The sequence below is a fragment of the Phaethon aethereus genome (genome assembly GCF_964289735.1).
Source record: "Phaethon aethereus genome assembly, chromosome: 16".
NCBI classification, from domain to species: domain Eukaryota; kingdom Metazoa; phylum Chordata; class Aves; order Phaethontiformes; family Phaethontidae; genus Phaethon; species Phaethon aethereus.
The window spans coordinates 67,683-86,283 of record NC_138592.1 but is presented as its reverse complement, the minus strand read 5'-3'; the positions used below and the strand labels follow the sequence as shown (position 1 = coordinate 86,283).

Sequence of the window (18,601 nt, the reverse complement as noted above, 5' to 3'; positions counted from 1 at the left end):
TCCAGCCCTCACACGCTTTTTTTTCCCTCTCCCTATTCAGAGTGTTATAGGTGTCACAAAATACAGAAATTAAATGAACAATGGAGGAAATGTTCTACTTTTTTAGATAAGAAACTTGTTCAATGAAGGAAAAAAAACTTTCATCAATCTTGTGTTTTCTCATAATATTTCCATGGAATGTACAAATTCATTACAAAAGAATACAGTTATATGAATAGTGTTTTATTTATTGCTGACAATTAGAATGTGGTCACAAAGAGACTGTATTATTTATCTGATGGAAAAGTCAAAACCAGGAGCTTAACACAATGAGATTTGATAAAACAGTGAAACTATTTCTACAAGGAGGGAGCTTCATTTTTCTAAACAAGAGGACAAAAAAAAAAGCAATATAATTGGAGACTAAATAATTAAGCACTGTGAAAGCAGGAGATTTTATTCTATTGCAGTGTAAGAGGTCACCAGTTTTTGTGGAAAGATTCTTGCTGTCATCGCTGTCCCGATACAGAAGAGGATGTCTCGCCATGTTAATGCTGAAATAGGAGATTGATTCCATCACGTTATGCAGGTACTACTGCAATGGTTACAAATCCCTTAATGTGTGAAAATTTGTCACAAGAGAAGTCTACTTGTAGCTGTAAGGGCCCAGTCCTGCGAGGTGTGAATTCAAAATAAATTTTTGACCTCTCCCTTGGTGCCAGTCGTGCCAGACTGAAAAAAAAATATATTAAATAATCAATTAATTCAGATGTGCATTGTCTTTCCTTGAGATTCCCAAGAAGCAGAACAGTTACTTGAGACCCAGCTTTAGTTTTTGAGAATTACTTAGTGTTTGAGGCTTTGTGTAGACTAAGAAATGAGAAAAGATAGTACCATCTTAATTTACTCTTGAATAGTCTGATGGAAATGAGAAGTGCTATATCATGCCTCTGTGTAAGGGCTGGATACAAGTTTGGATAGTTGATATAAACTCAGGGTAGGAAAACTCGGATGTCAAAGGTCAGTGCTCTGTCTGATGCCTGCTTGGTTCATACCCATTTTGGCAATAATATGATTTTTCTAATGGCCAGGGTGTTTTCTAATGGCATGGTTTGTGTCTCCTTTTGGCCTAAACTGGCTTTCACTGGAATAATGTTTTCCATATTTTTAAGGATTATTATATCCAAATATTTCCAGAGCCACAGCAAGTCAGGTTATTTTATAGTAAACCAAGCTTTAGGAAATATGAGCTACTCAACACTGAGTTAATCCATAAACCAATAGAGTCCAGAGGTAAAGAAAAAAGTTATAGAACCTTTTGCTCTTATGTTTTGGAAAGGCATGATTTTCTCCTACTTTAGAGGAGAACAGAGCATCTTCTTAGTTGGGCTGAAACAAGGGAGCTATGGCAGCGTCTTATTTGCTTGCTTTAGCTCAGACTTATTTTTGTAGTATTAGGATACTGTTTATAAAAATAGGAACACAAAGCCAAGCTGTAGAAGAAATATCAGAGAGACAAAAGAATCTGACATGTTCATTTGCTTTCCCAGGAAGGAATGATGTTAGCAGTTTTTAATTGTTAAAGAAGTTCCTATGGAAAAAAATAAATAAATTGAGAAATCATAATATCTCAATAAATATTTGGTGTCATTTTTATTTTTATAAGTAGAAAATATGAAAAAGACAATTCAGCTGTGATTTTTTTTTCTCATTGAGAAACTAGACATGCTATTGGTCATGTTAGAAGCACTGAGTAGATGCTACAGCTTTCACTTACCGTATCTTGACCTGTTGATTCATCAGAGTCACTAGTAGTACGCAGCGGTTCACAGGTTCAGGGAGGGGATTGGCATATGAGATCTCTAGAGTGACAGCTTTGTTCACTACAACCCGCCGAGGAATCTAAATGACGAAGACACATTTCTGATCATTCACTGTTTTATACTTTTCTGGAGTCAAACTGTTAGCAAAACATCTCTCTCATTTGAGGATGAATGAGGTACTGGTAGGAGCAGTGAAATTTAACTGACAGTATGCTTTTGCTAATACTTGAAGCTGGATTTCGTTTGGATTAGCTAAATAGTGCTGTCAAGCTGTATGCAATATTTTGTGCACAATTTCAGTGAAATAGAGCCCTGACTATACAGACATATGTCATTAAACATGTCTGGTCTTTGGGTTGCTGAGTGGCTTTTTGTTTTTTTTGGCACATCATTGATTAGGATTAAAGCGTTAGAACAGTATAGAATGGCCCTAACATAGTTTAGAATTAACGGTTTAAGTCTCTATTTTGGGAGTAGGCAACGTTGTTTACAGGCAACACAAGCACTTGCCAATAACAAGAATACAGATGAAAATGAAAACAAGTTCTGTGAACGTAAAGCAGTGGCATGTGACTGGGAAAGAAAGAAGGTAACAGAGCTGTTCTGGAAAAACAGGGGGCAGATTCAGGCAAATATTCAAAATTGGTGTCTTGCATGCTTACACTCTCAATTTTAGAACAACATCTGAAATTGCAGCCTAAATTAATGCTTTTATCCCCAAATTCCCATCTTAAGATCTGAGCTCCAGAAAGACTCTTTAGTTCTTTCCGTCTGTTCAGGACATCAGGGAGAGAATTGTTTACCTTAATGATAATGTTTGTGTCCTCTAAAATGATTGTCTTCTCCACCAGCAACTTTAGCCCGTGCATGTGCATGACTTCACACAAAGCAGTAACTTGGATCCTTTTGTCAGTAGTCAGGTATTTTCCATAATAAGAATAAGGGATCTTTAACCGGATATGTTTCCCTGGAATTCAGACATATATTTAGGAACTGTTATATTCTCAAAGAATACTAAAGAAGAGAGAGTTATTGTGAGGGTGTTTTGTAATTATTGAAGAGAACAGAAGACAGCTAGAGTCTGTTAATATTTCTTCCTTGTGAAACTGGTTGTGTATTTCCCTGTTCTGGTGATCCTTTTCTACTTACTTGACCCTTATGGTTTTGAATGGAAGATTTCAGCCTGAAACTGAGGGAATCTGCTTATCTGCATTTCGCTGGATTCCTGTCCCTGTGTATTTCTTACAGTTAGAGGTATAACTATTTTTATCTATTGTCTCCTTATATCCTGTTTGTTTTACCTCAGTCAAGAAGAAGGTCTGGGTCAAGTTTCACAGGGATCCTTTGCAGGTGACCTGGTCAGCTATGTATTGTAGTCCTACAACTTTTCTGCTGTATATGGAAAAAATGTTTATCTTTGTAGCCCCTGGGGATGAAAAAGACCTCTAATAGTTTTAATAGCCTTGACTCTTTTAAGAGACAGAGAGTTTCACGTAACTTAACCTTTGTCCTAGTTAATTTCTATGAAAGTGTTGCCTGTTGAATGCCAGAGAGCATATATCAGACATTTTATTTGTTAAAAGAGTTAGATGTGTTCCTATACATGTAATAATCACCACAGATAGGTGCACACATGCACACACATATATATAGTGCTTCTGGTGCTATAACATAGATGTAGTGTTCTATATAGTATTTCATGAGATCTTCAATTCCTGGTTAAACTAGTGAAAGTTTTCAGAGGAAAAAAAATTTTGTAAAATGTAGTCATAAGCAATGCTATTAAGAGATGGAACAAGTAGATGCACTACAAGGCTGATACAGATACGATACTGATATTTCTTCCTTCCAGTTGCCTTCGTGTGAATAAGAGGAGGGCTACACTGGCTCCTTAGGGACATTAAAAGTTACCTTGTTTAGAACCAAGATCCACAGAAGTGGTTGCCTTCAGGATCTCTGCCACTGCTCGCCTTGTGTACAGGATGGTTGATGCACTAATGTCCACCTTCACAGTCTTGTGGTCAAAAGATAGGTTACTGAGAATTAACATCAGGGTAATGTCTTTGCCAAACACTGGAGGTTCAGCCAGCTTGAATTTCCCAGAGATCCCAGGGTTTCTAATTGTCTCTGAAGATCTTTCATCTGGAGTTTCTGTGCGTCCTTCTGTGATATTTGATCGAAATATCTTGGCCAAGGCCTTTTTATAAACTCGTCTTTCCTCAGAAGAACCTGGTCAAAGGAGAAAACCAAGTAAAATTCATACTTTTGTTGCCATTGCACCTTCTCCATGTAAAGGCTTTCAGAATGATATAGGGTGTCAGCTCTGTATCACCCAGCAATATGCAATACCTAAAAGTTCCCCATATTTTTTAGGCCTCTGTTCAGGTTTTTCACATGAAAGTAATAAACATACTGGAATAAGTCACTAAGATTAAATATGATGCATTTGTATTTATGATGCAAGATTTCTTTTGCTTTGACCAGAATATGCAGTAGTGTGATAAGTGTTACCTTGCTAATCTGATGATCACCAGCCTCTGTATTAAATACGGTTGCATTAAAACTGTGAGGAGTGAAGTATTGAAATACGGCCACTGATTCTGAATGGCAAACTTTAAAAAAAGTGAGATACATCTTCCTTTTTTTTTTTGAGACTGTGAGCCACAAACATTAAGCAAATGATTATATGAAATCTGTAACCCTAAATAAAAGAATAAACAAATGGAAAGACATAGGTACCAAGTTTTTGAGGGAAGATAAAAATATTCCTGCAAACATATGGCTATGCAGTTCTTAACCTTTGCTGCTTTGCTTTCCTTAGTACAGTTGAATGGCACTTAGTCCCTTTACTGTTTCCTGTTAGTTTTGTTTCCAGAATCCAATAATGTGGAGACATGAGTCCACTGGGAGTACAAACATGTAACAACCGAATGGCTGGGTAGCTGATGGCTGGATGTCAGAGCAGGAGTGCAAGAGAATGACTTGGTGAATTTATACAGGCAGAGAGGGAGACTGAGTGAGTTGCTCCTCTTAGGAGCGGGATGTAATGGGGCCTTCAAAAGGAAGGATGAGGAGTTGGAATGGACACAGCAAGAAGTAACTTATTTGCTGAGAGAGACTGAACATGAGGTCATGTGGGAGATGGATGTCTAGTGTTAGAGGACTGGAGCTTAAGGTTTTGGATTAGTGTTTTGATTGTTGCCCCACTCCCTTTGCCAGCTATGCCAGAAAACTAGTACTTATTAATCTGTAACTTCCCATACTACAGACCTGTGCACAGTTCAGGATACATGATGGACTCAGTTTTAAGACTCTTTGGTATGATAGCTTGAGGGTTTGTCTGCCTTGGGTAGTAAAATGTATTTTATAGCCCTGTTTTGTGTATATATTGTATTTTGTACTTTTGTGTAAGGGACTAAAGTATATTTTGTATTGTGCCTTAATAAGGAAATTACTAAATACACAAAACCAGAAATATAATACTCGTATTAAGAAAGTAGTCTGAGAACACGGGCAGAAATATTTTCTGAAGAAAGGGGAGAGATGCTCAAACAAAACAGGTTACCCATCCTAGCTTCCTAGCACCAAGAATTCATTAGGAGATAATTGTGATAAGGAGAAAATTTGTGATAATTCCTTTACCTTCTGGATATTTGTAATTATAGGTGACATCCACACGGGAATTGCTGCCCACAGCTTTGGTGCTGATAAACCTGCCAATTATTTCAGTGTCACAATAAACTCTTTTCTTAGTTCCATCATTGTATACAATCCATCTGTTGCAATCAGCATTCACCTCTGTATACACAAATAAGGTGTCGTAATCCAAATCTACATCACCTTCTTTGATGGCTATGACAGATGCAGGGCCACACTGAAATAATCCTAAAACATGAAAAGAAAAAAAAAGTCAAACTTTATTAGTTGTTCTGAGTTTGGAGAAGGAATATTAAGGCATGCTAAGAACTTATACTGTATGTTACCTTTGCTTTGTTCTTGTGGAGTTGCATCTAAAACCTGCCATCCATTGTATGATGTTCCCAGGTCTGGGCGAATGAACCAGCTTTCATTCCAGACGTGATAATCCCTGGAGACAAAGAACAATGTCTAGAAAACATAGTAATATTGAGTCATAGAAACTTCCAATTAGAAAGGAGTAGGGAATTTTGTTTTTTAAAGATTCTCTAAGATGTGACACAAGCTGTCAAGTTACAGCAACTCACTACCTCTTTCAAAGGATAGTTTTACTGCCTGCTTTTGAGGTGTAAACCTCAGCGTGGGGAGGGAGAGAACAGATGTCAGCATCTTGCTTAGGGAGCAATATGAACCACAAGTGAAAGATTTAAGCCTTGGATATAGGCAACACTTGGTGATTGAGTTCAGTAACCTTCAAATGTGAGAAATGCTTTGTTTAAATGGAAACTTAAAATAGCTATATTGGGTCAGATAAAATGTTCATAAAGTCCACTAGTCCATCTATATTAGCGTGCAGCAGCAGATCTTTAGAAAAGAGATAAGAACAGCACATGAATAGAATGATCCTTCCCCTGATATGCTCTATGATTTCTTGCAGTCAAAGAATTAGGGACTTTCCGAATTAGTCATTACATTGACACCACTGCCTTTAATGGTCATTAGTCATCTTATTCTCTATGAATCTCTTTTGTCCTGATTAAAAACTCTTTATAGCTTTGTTTTCAACAGCATACAGTGTTTATTAGCTCCACAAACTCTGAAAGGATATCACGAAAGATTGGTAAAATGTAGGTCACAGAAGGACCCAGAAAAGAAAATCTGTTGGCTGAATTTTGTTCAGAGGCTAATACTTTTAAGGAAGTTAAGAGGTGAAATACTTCCCATATCCTTGAACCACATACACTCAGTGAAATGAAGCAGACTAGGTAAAAATGATTCTTTTGGTGAAGCCTAGTGTGCACAGAAACTTTGAGCTATATGATATACCCTTAAGCCTAGTTACTTCACTTTTCAGAAAGTGATTTGGCTGCAGAGTAAAGATGTTAAAACTGGAGGGCAACTAAAGCATAAAATGGTATTATTTAAAGAATATCATGTTTCTTTGTCTACTCAAATTTTGGTGCTTGATTGATGATCATGGATCACTAGCAGTTTACAGCATTGGACTACAATGTCCAATAACCAAGTCCAGAGAGAGCTGGGATTGTTCTCTGTTTTTTCAGTGCCCACAAAGGGAGGTCTAGCAAAAGGAGTGTTGGAAAACTTCTTGTTGTGCCTCCCATCTACCTGGGGAGGATGACACACCAAGCTGAGAAACACAGGCTTTGGATGTGTGATGAGAGAAAGTTATGGCAGCAGTAAACCAGTTAGGAGCATGGAAGGTACACAGCTGCATTATCAGGAACAGACTGGTTAGGTGTCAATAATTAAAAGAGCCTTGGGAACTGGTACATTGTCAATGGAAAAATACTTTTGAAAGAGAGTTGCAACTTGTTTGAGGTCAGGGACTGCAAAAAATTGGGCTTGTTGTTTGTTTGAAGTAAATTATCTCAAAGCCATGAAGTATGTTTTCTTTCCAAATGGATGCCTCGTGTATTAATTTAGATATTTGTTTAAATTTTGTCCACTTGGTTGCTTTTGTACTACTAGTGTTCATGTTTAAGTCTCACAAATCCTCTCTCTAATTATTGGTGAGATGGAAAAAAATGTATTTACCATGTGGAATCCTTGCTGATATTAAGGCTCTTTCCAGAGCTGTCATAGTACTTATCAATACTCAGGTTTCTATCCACATCATGGGCAGAGTTAAAATTTGAAACCAAACGAGTTGGAATCCCCAAGCACCTCAGAACTGAAATATATTTAAAAAACAAAAAACAAACATGAAAAATGCACAGTTTTAGTTCAATGATTACAAATACCTGAGAAGCAAAGTTAAGTGTCTAAATATTTTGTAGTTTTATTTATTTGTAGTTTTATATATATCAGCATTTGCAGTCTTCAGAGCACTGTTCCTCTTATCAAAACTACAAAGCAATTTATTTTATGAAACCAGAGGTCACAAATACCTCCCATTTCACCAGTCAGCTATTCTTAAAGCTTACCTGTACACATCACGCCTGCAAAAACCCAGCACTGGCCATACTGAACAGGCTTGTAGTTGTCTTGACGCCATTTCTGGAGGATTACCACACTGCCATCCCACCTGGATGGATTCTCATGTGAATGGAAACTTCCTTGCCACTTTCCCAGGAGAACTCCATTATCATTATCATTTCCATTGATCTAAAAATAAGCCAATGGACAGAATGCACAAAATCAACTGTGTGTAATGCACCATATCTAGTTAATTATATTGCTTAAGGTACAGGTGAGTGAGTGTCTGTGGTATAACTAATGCTTTCTGCTTAAGCATGTGGGATTCAGATTAAGTTGTTCATTTCTTACCATAGAACTGATTACTCGGCCCACATATTTAGGATCTCCTCTTCGGGATACATCAATGGCTGGGTCCTGACGATAGTACAGGCTCAGATCGAGCATGGTGAGACAGATGTTTAGAAGATGATCTTGAAACTGTGATTGGATAAGATAAATTTAAGAAAATAGATAGTTTCACAAACAGAATTAGAGGAGATTTTACTGCAGTTTCTCCTTTCCAAGATATTCCAGCCCAAAGGTGGTAAGGACAGTAAGACACAAAGACAGTAATGTGCAGTTCACACTGCAACATTGGCTAAAAACAGGACTAACTAAATAAAGCAAAAATCTGGCATGATGCCTTCTGCCATCAGAAGAGATGACTGTAGTAAAGCTAAAACTTCCAAGTTTATTCTGACTGCAGTTATTAGATTCCCTTGAGTTATATCCCTGGGAATGTTCAAGATCAGGTTGGATGGGGCTTTGAGCAACCTGATCTAGTTGAAAATGTCCCTGCTTATTGCAGGGAGATCAGACTAAATGATCTTTACCCAAACCATTCTATGATTTTATTCAATGTTTGTTCTGGCCCATTATAACTGCATCACAAAAATAGTGGGTATGTTGGAGCCACACAAGTGTATTGTCACTTGTACTTTGGTTGCTTTGGTCACAAATGAGGTCCACACTTGTACCATGAGCTTCAAGTATATGTAGAAGTCAATCCTGTCTGCAGTTCTGTGCTAAGCCATTTCTCACACCAAACTCCTATTAGGCACACAGTGAGCAAACCACAAGTAAGGATAGCCAGGTTTGTTCAGTTTTCATATAAATAGGCATACCTATAGAGAAAATGCTATTGGAGACAAGTAAGAGCCCAAATAAACTCCTTATGGCTTACCTGTCCATAGTACCATCCTCTTGCTTCAATGTACTTTGCATTGCCCACAAAGATTATTCCATTTTCATTTAGAACATATTCTTGTCTCTCATTGTCATTAGCCATGTAGACATCGTCACCTGAAAACACAGTTGGACATGCTTTTACACTTAAAGCTAGCAACATTTCAATAACATTTATATCTTGATTTCGCATTGTTATAGCTCCCTGAGCATGCATAGTGTAGTGAAAATTCCTGCTATTGTATACGGCCTGGGTGGGGGAAATCCATGTTCTATTACTTCAACTTTTTTTACCCAATTTTAGGATTATGTGAATGTCCCTTATCTGTACATTTTATTTTTGTGAGGAAGTCCAGGCTAGCTCACTGTGTTTTTCTGCCTTCTTGGGGTAGTTAGAAATAGAGCAGCCATTTGAAAAGAATCACAGAGATGACATTTTTCTGTTTTCCAGTCATGTTAATCTTGTTTTAAGATTCCTAAGTAAAGTTCTCTACTTGCCTGATCCAAAGTGCTATCAGGAATGTTATTAGGATAGCCTGTTCAACCATTCGCTTTGACTTTGTTGTTACTCATTGGTTTCCCTAGTCTATAGCACAGTATGTAACTGTTATGAAAGCATTGGCTTCCCACATATGTTTAGGTTGTTTTGGTCACTCTTTAGGTAGCAATATCTACTTAGCTCTGTGTTTAATTTCATAATGTTTAAAATAATTTTCTGAAAGCTTCATAATTTCAGGAAATATATATAAAAATCAGCTTTTCTATTTTATTGAGTCAACTTTTTTACCTTCCTACAGGAACTTGCCACCCTTCCCTTCCTGCAAATAAACAGATTGTGTAGTTTATTTAACAAATTATATCACATGATATAAGTCTATTTTTGTGGTGAGTGTCCACACTTCATTTTTTTTTTAATATCATCATCAATGTTGATTCCCAAGCTTTTGGGCCAGCATAGGCCTAGAGAACTGTGTGCAGTTCCAGGAGCTGCACTTCGAGCTATGGACCTGTTGGAAAGAGTCAGAGGAGTACTGAAAGTGCTCAGCAATCCTAAAAATATAACTTATGAAAAAAATATAACTTAGGAATTAACTCAGAGTTCTTTAAAGTAGAAAAAAAATGGGTGTGAGGAAGGGGGCAAGCATGGTAATCAACTACAGAAATTCTTGTGAAGAGGGTGGGGTGGGGAGTAGGATATCTGTTCTTGGTGTCTGTCGTATGTAGGATGAGAAGTTATATGCTGAAATCAAAGCAAAAAAGATTTGGTTAGTTAATAGGAAAAAATTCTAATGGAAAGGCTAGTGTTTTATTGGAGTGAATTGTTGGGGAAGGTACTGGAGCTTCCCTAATGGCTGATCATTAAGAAGAAATTAAAGATGTGTCAGGAATAACCTAAGTGCTAGACTGAACCTGCCTTAGAGCATGGTGTGACTAGAAAACTTCCTAAGAACATTCTAGCCCTATGAGTTTGATTCTGAACAATCTAAATGTCCTTCTATAATCACTTAAAGAACATCTTTTTTTCTAAGGTTTATATGCTCTCAATTGTAATATTCTAGAGCCAGTTCTTTGAATAAGTATACTTACACTTTTTTTATAGTAACACCAATAACTCAAAGCAAAGATAACATTAGTTTAAAAGGAGGAAAAAACCACCACAACAAATCTCTTCCTTTCAAGTATGACTACATAGTAACAATCCCTTCTTCTGTTACTCTCAGCACACAAGGAGAAAAAACCACAATCAGCCACTGATAGTCCTCTTTTCTGACATTTATAGAAAGACAGACCACTATAGACCTAATCCTATATTAAATTAATGCCTTTCAATACAAAAATACTCTGTGTGTGTGTGTATATATATATATATTCTATCCTCTCATTCTGAAGTTAAAATTTATCCTGGCACAGTGAGAAAAAAGCAGGATGTAAATTTCTATCGATAGTTTGAAATCAATATCTAAGTATGCTTTCTAGCATACATATACTTCTAGTAATTTCTTCATGTAATCTTTGGCACAGAAACAAGTGGCAAGTATCAGACAGCCAGAAAAAAGGTACATTCTACAAAATTCTCAGACATACGTATCATTTTATCCTCTAAAGCTTTAAAATTGACACGTTCACTTGTGAACTGTAGATAAGCAGTGTATGGTCATTCATTTAATTAACAATTAGCACTCTTTATTCTAGCAGGTAACTGTACATTTCTTCAATGGCCTTAAGACATAACGCGTCATTATCGGAGGTTGGCTTGCAAGTATCTTAGATATCTCTTTAAATGTCCTTAAGAAACTTTATTAATGTTAAAACATCACCTATGTTTTATCCACAGGTTTGAAACGTACATCAGTGAATTAATAAGCTTATTGGTTTGTTATCATTATGGTAAGATCAGTATTTTCTGTGTCCAAATCCTGTGTTTATTTCAGATATGTAACTTGTTGAAACTAATTGCTTTTGGCTTGCTAAACTAGAAATTTTCTTTTTGTCCAAGAGGCTTTTCATGTGTTCAGCTATCCTTGTAACCCTTCACTGAACATGTTCTAATTCATAATTCCTGTTCAGGAAAGATTAACTGAAAGAAAATTCCAAAATGAGATCTCATCACCTTGTACAATGGCATTAATATTTGAATCTGAGTAAGTGTTTCCTGTTACACAGTTTAAGATTGCATTTGCCTTTTTCAGGGCCATTTAACTGTGGTTCTCATTCTTTGATTAACCAATACTGTCACATTCTTCATGATTTCCAGATGGTAAGTCTGCCATTGAAAGTATTGTTATTTCTCCCAAAATGTATGGTCTTTTATTTTGTATTATTATATCTTATCCCTTCTCAGCTACTCCAGTCTGAGGTCAAGCAGTAATTTCTATGAGGTATTTCAGCCCATCTGTGTATGGGCAATGCTGCCTAATGTCAGTGTATCAAAGTCAATAATGAACCATTTGATCAGAGTGTTTTTTCAGATGACACTTAAGGTTTCACTAGTAACTTTTCTCCAACCCAGTGCTTTTCCTTTCATCTCTAGTTCTGACTGCTTCCCTGTAAGTAGTTCTTTACTGGTATTACAGCTTCTGAATGAATTCCTGTCTCTTCCAGCTTAATGAATAACCTCCTGTGTGGAACCATATCTACAGGCCAGATCTGCCATTTATCCTTTGCTGAGAAAATAAATTTTCTATTTCCCTTCTGCTACGACACTTACTATAGCGGTAACATACCCTCAAACTGAATCTGTTCCTGTTTGTCAGGACTAGGGAGCTATTCCACTTTGCAGAAGCTCATTCAGCAGCACCCTACTATGAGGATACTCCCTCTTGTTTGGCAGTGGTCATTGCATTGTCTGATAAACCTGGAAGGCTCTTCTGCAAAATCAGTAGTTTTAAACTGGAATGGCACAGATTAATTTTTCTCAGTTTTAGTCCGAGAAAAATTTTTCTGGTCTCATGAGTACCACTGCTACTCTGGTGTTCCAGTTAAGGAGCTGTCAAATATTTCAGTCCCTGCCATGTGGTTTCCATCATTAGAAGTTACACCACAAGTGATCTTTCAGGGGGTTCTGAGCAGGTTTTTCTCCTCAGGACTGTCTATGCAGAGACAGTCTGAGTTTCCTGAACATACTTCTATAATTATTTCTGTCTTCCAAGACATGCTGAGCTAATTAGCAGCTTTTTCCATCTTGGCTCTTGACATATTTGTTAGTGGTGCTTGACTAACATATGGTGACAGAAGAAAATATTGGATGTTTGTAGTTACTTTTCTTTTATAAGCTGTTTAGTCACTTGGCTGGCTAAGAGCTCCCTTAACTCTACAATGTTTTAAGGCTAATCTAGGTTTCCAGACTATCACAGATTTGCAAAATCTGAGTTTAGGAATTTGCATTTCTTCTGCAACATGCTGAGGCTGCAGAAATAAAAAATGGAGCAGCAAGAGATGTCCCTTTTCAACCCATGATGAAAGACATGGGGAAATGCCAGCTGTCTTCACACTAGCCCTCTGTTAGGTTTTCATCAAGTTAGTTGAGCTATTGTCTTTCCAGTTAGCATTTACAAGTGCAGTCTTGCTTTGATTTAGGTGCAAATTAAGGATGTTACTGTGTGCTTGTTTCAAGTTCTGAGAAGTACATGGACTTAAAAGTCTGTCAGCCCTCATCTACACAGTGATCTGCTCAGTCTTGAAGAAAGAAAGAGTCTATGGTATCATCCCATATAGCACATTTCATTAGGATAAAAAGGTGGGGTGGGGTGCAGCAGCAGCTTTTTAATGTAGTAAAACAAGATCTCTGAACAGATAGCTGAGATTGCTGCTGGTGACCCAAAGAGAGACAGCTTGAAGGGAGCAAGCTCACTGTGTAGATATGAAAATAAATAGGCCAGTTACATTCCAGAGTGAAGGCATTGCTACCTACCTGGGCACCAAGGATTGAAGAGTAACACAAACTGCCCCAGGAATCTGGAGAAGATCTTGTTCCCTGAGGTTACCCGGAGGATGAGATTGTATCGTCCAATGACAGCATTGGCTGGGCTTGATATTGTAAAGTTCATAGAGCCAGACTCGCTAGGTCCTTGGACAGCACTCCAGCCACTTGCCCCCACCTCAGAGAGGTTAAATACAGCCTTTGTACGATGAGATTCTGAGGGGGATGGTCCTGCCCAAAAGAAGGGGTAATTGGTTTCCATTCCAGAGTGTGGTTTCAATATTAACTTCACACTTGAAATGAGCACATTAAGGGGGGAAGCATTAAAAATACATAGAGAAAAACGGAATCTCTAATTAGAATAAGGGGAGAACTACAATGGATAAAGATTATAGTTCTATGAGAGCATGGATTAAGCTAAGGGAGTGTTACCTATTTCAGTGACAAATCCTAGGCTCTCCCCATTCTGCTTTGGTCTGTTGAAGTACAAAGTAATAGTGAAGGCTTGTCCTCGCCTCACAGTCAACTCAGTGTTGGCATATCTGTCAGTATGGTGTGTGCCTGCATTTACTGATGGCTGCCAGCTGATGTGTGTTGGTGTTAGATCTGTAAAATAGAAGAAAAGACATGAAGAAGCAGCCAGCATGGAAAGAAGTAATTTTAAGGTGAAGTTGCTAAGAGCAGTTATCTCTTACTGGCGGAAGGACAAGTAAAAAGCAGATGGGTTTTGTTACAGGGCTATCAAACACCAAAGAGTTACATACTTCCTATACAGTGCTGGATACCGTTTTATCACTGGGCTTGGAAAAAAAATTACGGGACAAATCAGTATCACTTCATTGTCAGCACCAAATAAAGTGGCCTGTAGCCCCTCTACATTTTCAACGTATATATTTTTAGGATCCCAGAAATGGCTACCAGGACATCTCACTTTTCCCGCTTGCACCCTGATGCCATTTGGCCTAGAGCAGGGAAAGATGCATAGTGAGAGATCATCTGTCTTATATGAAAAAACAAGAGGTATTTGAGGACATAAGTCAGAGATTTTGACAAAGAAATCAATCTGACTGAATTTAGCTCTATTCAAATTGACAACTGGATCACTGGAATTCCTGTTCTAGTAGGCAATATCTTCATGACCTAGAGGAATTCTGATTACTTAGTGTGCTTGGGGTTCTCTGATATCAAGTGTCCTCCTGCACACATACAGCAATTATGTTTTGTGGTTTAAGTCCCATAAAGTGTCTCTTGCCACCTTAAATGCTAAACTACTTTTTTTGGCAAGCGAGTATGCATATAATCTTCCTTGCAAGATTGTTTTCCCTTCTATATTTCATGTTTTATTGCCACACTCAAACTTGAGCAGTTATATTGTCTTTGGGAGCTCTGAGAGGCACTGTCCTCTGTGTTTATATCTTCCTTATGAGACTCCACAGAGTACACCTGGAGCATTGTGTTGCAAGTTTTGGCAAATGCTCAGGGCAAGTACCTTGGTGAAGTACCTTCCAACTACTTTTATTAATGCTAGTATCATAAATGGAATGAGGTTGGCAGGGGGGAAGAGGGAGGACAGGATGGAGGGACATGACCACCACCATTTTAAAGGTAATTCAAAAGCAAACAATAACAACCGAGTGGGATGGAAAGGATAGATTAAGGCCTATGGCACCATGCGCTATTATAGTAGGGATCTTCAAGCAAGCTTCCAAATCTATCTCATACCATATAGCAGTGCAATGAAATACTAAGTCAGATCTGAAACAATATAGCTGCATATTAAACTACAATTTACATATAATCTTTGAAGAAGTAGTAAAAGTAAAATCTAACATATGCAAAAAAGTGCCACAATTAAATTCAAGGAAGAAGAATTTTTTTCTTTGTAGTCTACCAGAAAGTAGTAATGTGAGTAAGTGTTGAAGGGGTGAGAAAGAGAATCTTTAGCACAACTATCTGGGACAACAGTGAACTGCAGTAGGCTGCTGCTTTCCCTGCAAAGCAACATTTTAAAACCTGATTTGAAAATGTTTGTTTCATTGTTAAACAACAGAGAACCCTGCTTTGCAATTGCCCAGTTCAATAATCATCTTCATTTTAAACTTTAAAAAGCAGAAATATTTTCATTATTGTTTTCCTTTAGTAGGGTTTTAATGCACCTTTGAATTTCCATCTATGGTCTCCATGCTCACAGCTCCATTAGAATGGATTACACTAATTTTATTAATACAAAGCATAACACATCTCTGAAATAGCATTTTAAAAATAGAGAGTTTAGATGGAGTTCTGCATGGTGCCTTTTGAAGTAATGGGAATTTTTTTTTGCACACCCCCCCCACCCCACCCCCCGCCGGTATCCTCTGCTTAGCTCAAAAATTATTCTCAAACAGGTCTTAATAATAACAACAACAAAAGTTTGAAAATTAAGTGCAAGAACAAATTACAACAAAAAACAAAAAGAAGAAATAAAATTTCCTTCAGATAAGAAATCCGAGCAGATACCTACAGGGCATGTATCTTAAGGAAGCAGTCTGGAATAAAGTACCTGCTGAAGGGAAGCAAATGACATGCAGAACTCACCTGCCATTCCCTCAGCTTATGAGAATTGCATACAACTTCTACTTTGTTCTTCAAGGATGTCCAAGTCACATTAATCATAAAAGAAAAAAAACAGCAATCTTTTTGTGCTGTCAGCTGAAATTTGAGAGAAGGGAGAGGTACTTAGCAGTTGTTATTAATACCCGTAGACTTGTCAAATGAATTAACTAGTTCCTATAATATATGTATGTCTAATGCCAATGTTCCTACTCAGCGTAGGGGTAATTATGGGAGGAGATACCAAAATTATTTACTCAGAGGAAATGCATTCTCTTGAATCCCAAGACAAGAAGAACTTCCTACAAAGGATAATAGGTGTGCCATGAATAAGTTACCTTTAAGGATGAGGAAATGGGGAGTGTGGTGGGATGTAAAATCCATGTGAAGGAAAACGGAGCATTTCCTGATTACTTAACTTCCAGATTGGTTAATGTCACTTCTGGTTTTGTTTAACAGCTGTGAGTTGATTTTAGAGGTTTTTTTGAGTCTCAAATTATCTCCAATGTCCCCTGACATGTCAAATTACAAACTTCCACCGGAAACAAATGTCTGTTTACCTGTTACATTAACCAGCTCCATACTACTATTTCAGCAGAAGTTTTATTTCAGAAAGAACCCTCAAACTATTAACCATGAGTAATTTTTATCAGTGCAAACTCTAAGCCTGCCTATCTTCATAACTGTGAATATATTTCTCTTTATTTTTGTACCCTTGCTTAAAAGTGTACAAGTAATAAAGTGACATTGTTGTGGGGAGGAATATTTATCTATTTAATATTCTGCAGCTTCACTGATTATGTTTTAGCACTCAGTAAAGACTTAAAAAATAAATTAGTCTGAATTTTAATTTACCAAAAAAACCAACCTGAAAAAGAAGCAGAAATTAAGCTCCAAAAGCTGTTTCTAAGGTTGATATTACAAAAAAAATGGGCTTCTTGCACCTTTTTGAGAAACTTTGTTCTGATATCACAAAGACCAAAAGAGTACTTACTTATATGACATTCATGCTAGCCCTATCCTGAAAAAAAACAACCCCACTAAAACTTTTCAGACTTGGCAGCAGTATATCTGGTATGGTGTGTCTCCACTTACATTGTAATTCAGAGGTCCTTCCTCTTCTTGGAAGTTTCCAGGATGTTCAGGCTGTCAAAACTTGTTCCGGGAATCACCTCAGATTTGATTGCTGTTCAGAGCTACTTTAGTTGGTCTTTTTCTCTTTTCCTTAATTCATATTCCTTGGAAACCATAAGAGCCACAAGCCTCTGATGTTACCTGATCTTCACACACAGCCGTAGTGACAAACCGCATCGACCAGTTCTTAAGTTCAGGCATTCAGTACTTATAGTGATTGCTTCAGATGTTACATATTGCTCCTGCTGGAGTATGACTGTTTCCTTTCTTCTTCCTTGCTACTCATACAAGTAATTAAATCTCAGAACACTTTTTCTGTCTCGGCTGCAACCACCTCCTTTACCTCTGTAAGACACGCCCACAGCGGTGTACACCAAGCGACCACAACCTCTCTCTCAGACTGGCCTACATCCCAAAGTGGCACCTGCCAATCCACACCTTCCCCACAGCAAAGCATCAGCAGCTGCTTTTGTAATCCCTTTGGAATGCAGCGGTCATGATTCCTAAGTGACTAATAACTTAACATTGTCACAGATGTTCTTCCTAGTTCAATTCCACCTACCCATCATACAAAATGGTTCAAAATATTTTGTTCCTCCTTTTTCCCTTGTTTCAGAGCCTTGAAATTGCAGTGCAGTTTGCTGACTGTCAGAGAAAAACATACTCTCATCTCATTTCATTCATCTCCTTAATAGTTTTGTCTATTGTTCAAGTACTATTCAAGTATCATATCCTTAGGGTAACCATATTGCACCTTACACTTGTATTGTTGCTACTCTTTACTAGAAAGGAGATCTGTATAATGTCTACAAAAACATTGCAGAATCCCTCCTGTGAGTTTGTATCCAAGTAGGCACACATTCAGTTAGACACATTAACTTCATGTGCATGTGAAGTGTTGCAGGGGAAGGGTGTTGCCTTCATGTTAATTCCCCTAGAGGTCCAATTTACAAGCTTCTGTCATTTCTGTTAGTGCAAGTTGCTTGACTTTAGCATAGTCTGGTTGTTTTCATGCATACAAGAGATGTAAAAAGAAGTAATTAAGTGTATATCCACATTCTAAATCCAAGGCTATGCTTGAGCTTGAACTTCTACTGTTTGGTCTATGTGATGAGAGCTCTTGGCTCTGGTGAGCCTTGAGGAACATCAGGAGAAAAAGAGAGGGTACCACTGTGGGCTACTTATAATGAGATAAGCTACAGAAAGGCTATATATGTCCAATATGGTCTCACACTGATGACATGTGACTGGCAGTGGAAAACTAGGTGGCTGCCAAGTGCCCTCCTAAAGTGATTTTGTAGGCCACAAGGACCTTTTGTCTGAGTTTATAGCCAAACTGAGCTTGGGCTGGTCG

At 37.7% G+C, this 18,601-nt stretch overlaps 1 protein-coding gene across 1 annotated transcript; it reads right to left on the bottom strand.

The window, feature by feature from the left end:
* Positions 1 to 537: 537 nt before the first annotated feature.
* Positions 538 to 14,167, bottom strand: LOC309410671 (protein-glutamine gamma-glutamyltransferase 6-like; the record flags this gene model as incomplete). Its single annotated transcript, XM_082007116.1, has 12 exons — positions 538 to 711; positions 1,757 to 1,881; positions 2,606 to 2,769; positions 3,714 to 4,031; positions 5,445 to 5,687; positions 5,786 to 5,889; positions 7,494 to 7,629; positions 7,883 to 8,063; positions 8,226 to 8,354; positions 9,100 to 9,218; positions 13,513 to 13,752; positions 13,954 to 14,167. The coding sequence occupies 12 exons, from the start codon at positions 14,165 to 14,167 to the stop codon at positions 561 to 563; spliced, it is 2,124 nt and encodes a 707-aa protein (XP_081863242.1). The 3' UTR covers positions 538 to 560.
* Positions 14,168 to 18,601: the final 4,434 nt, after the last annotated feature.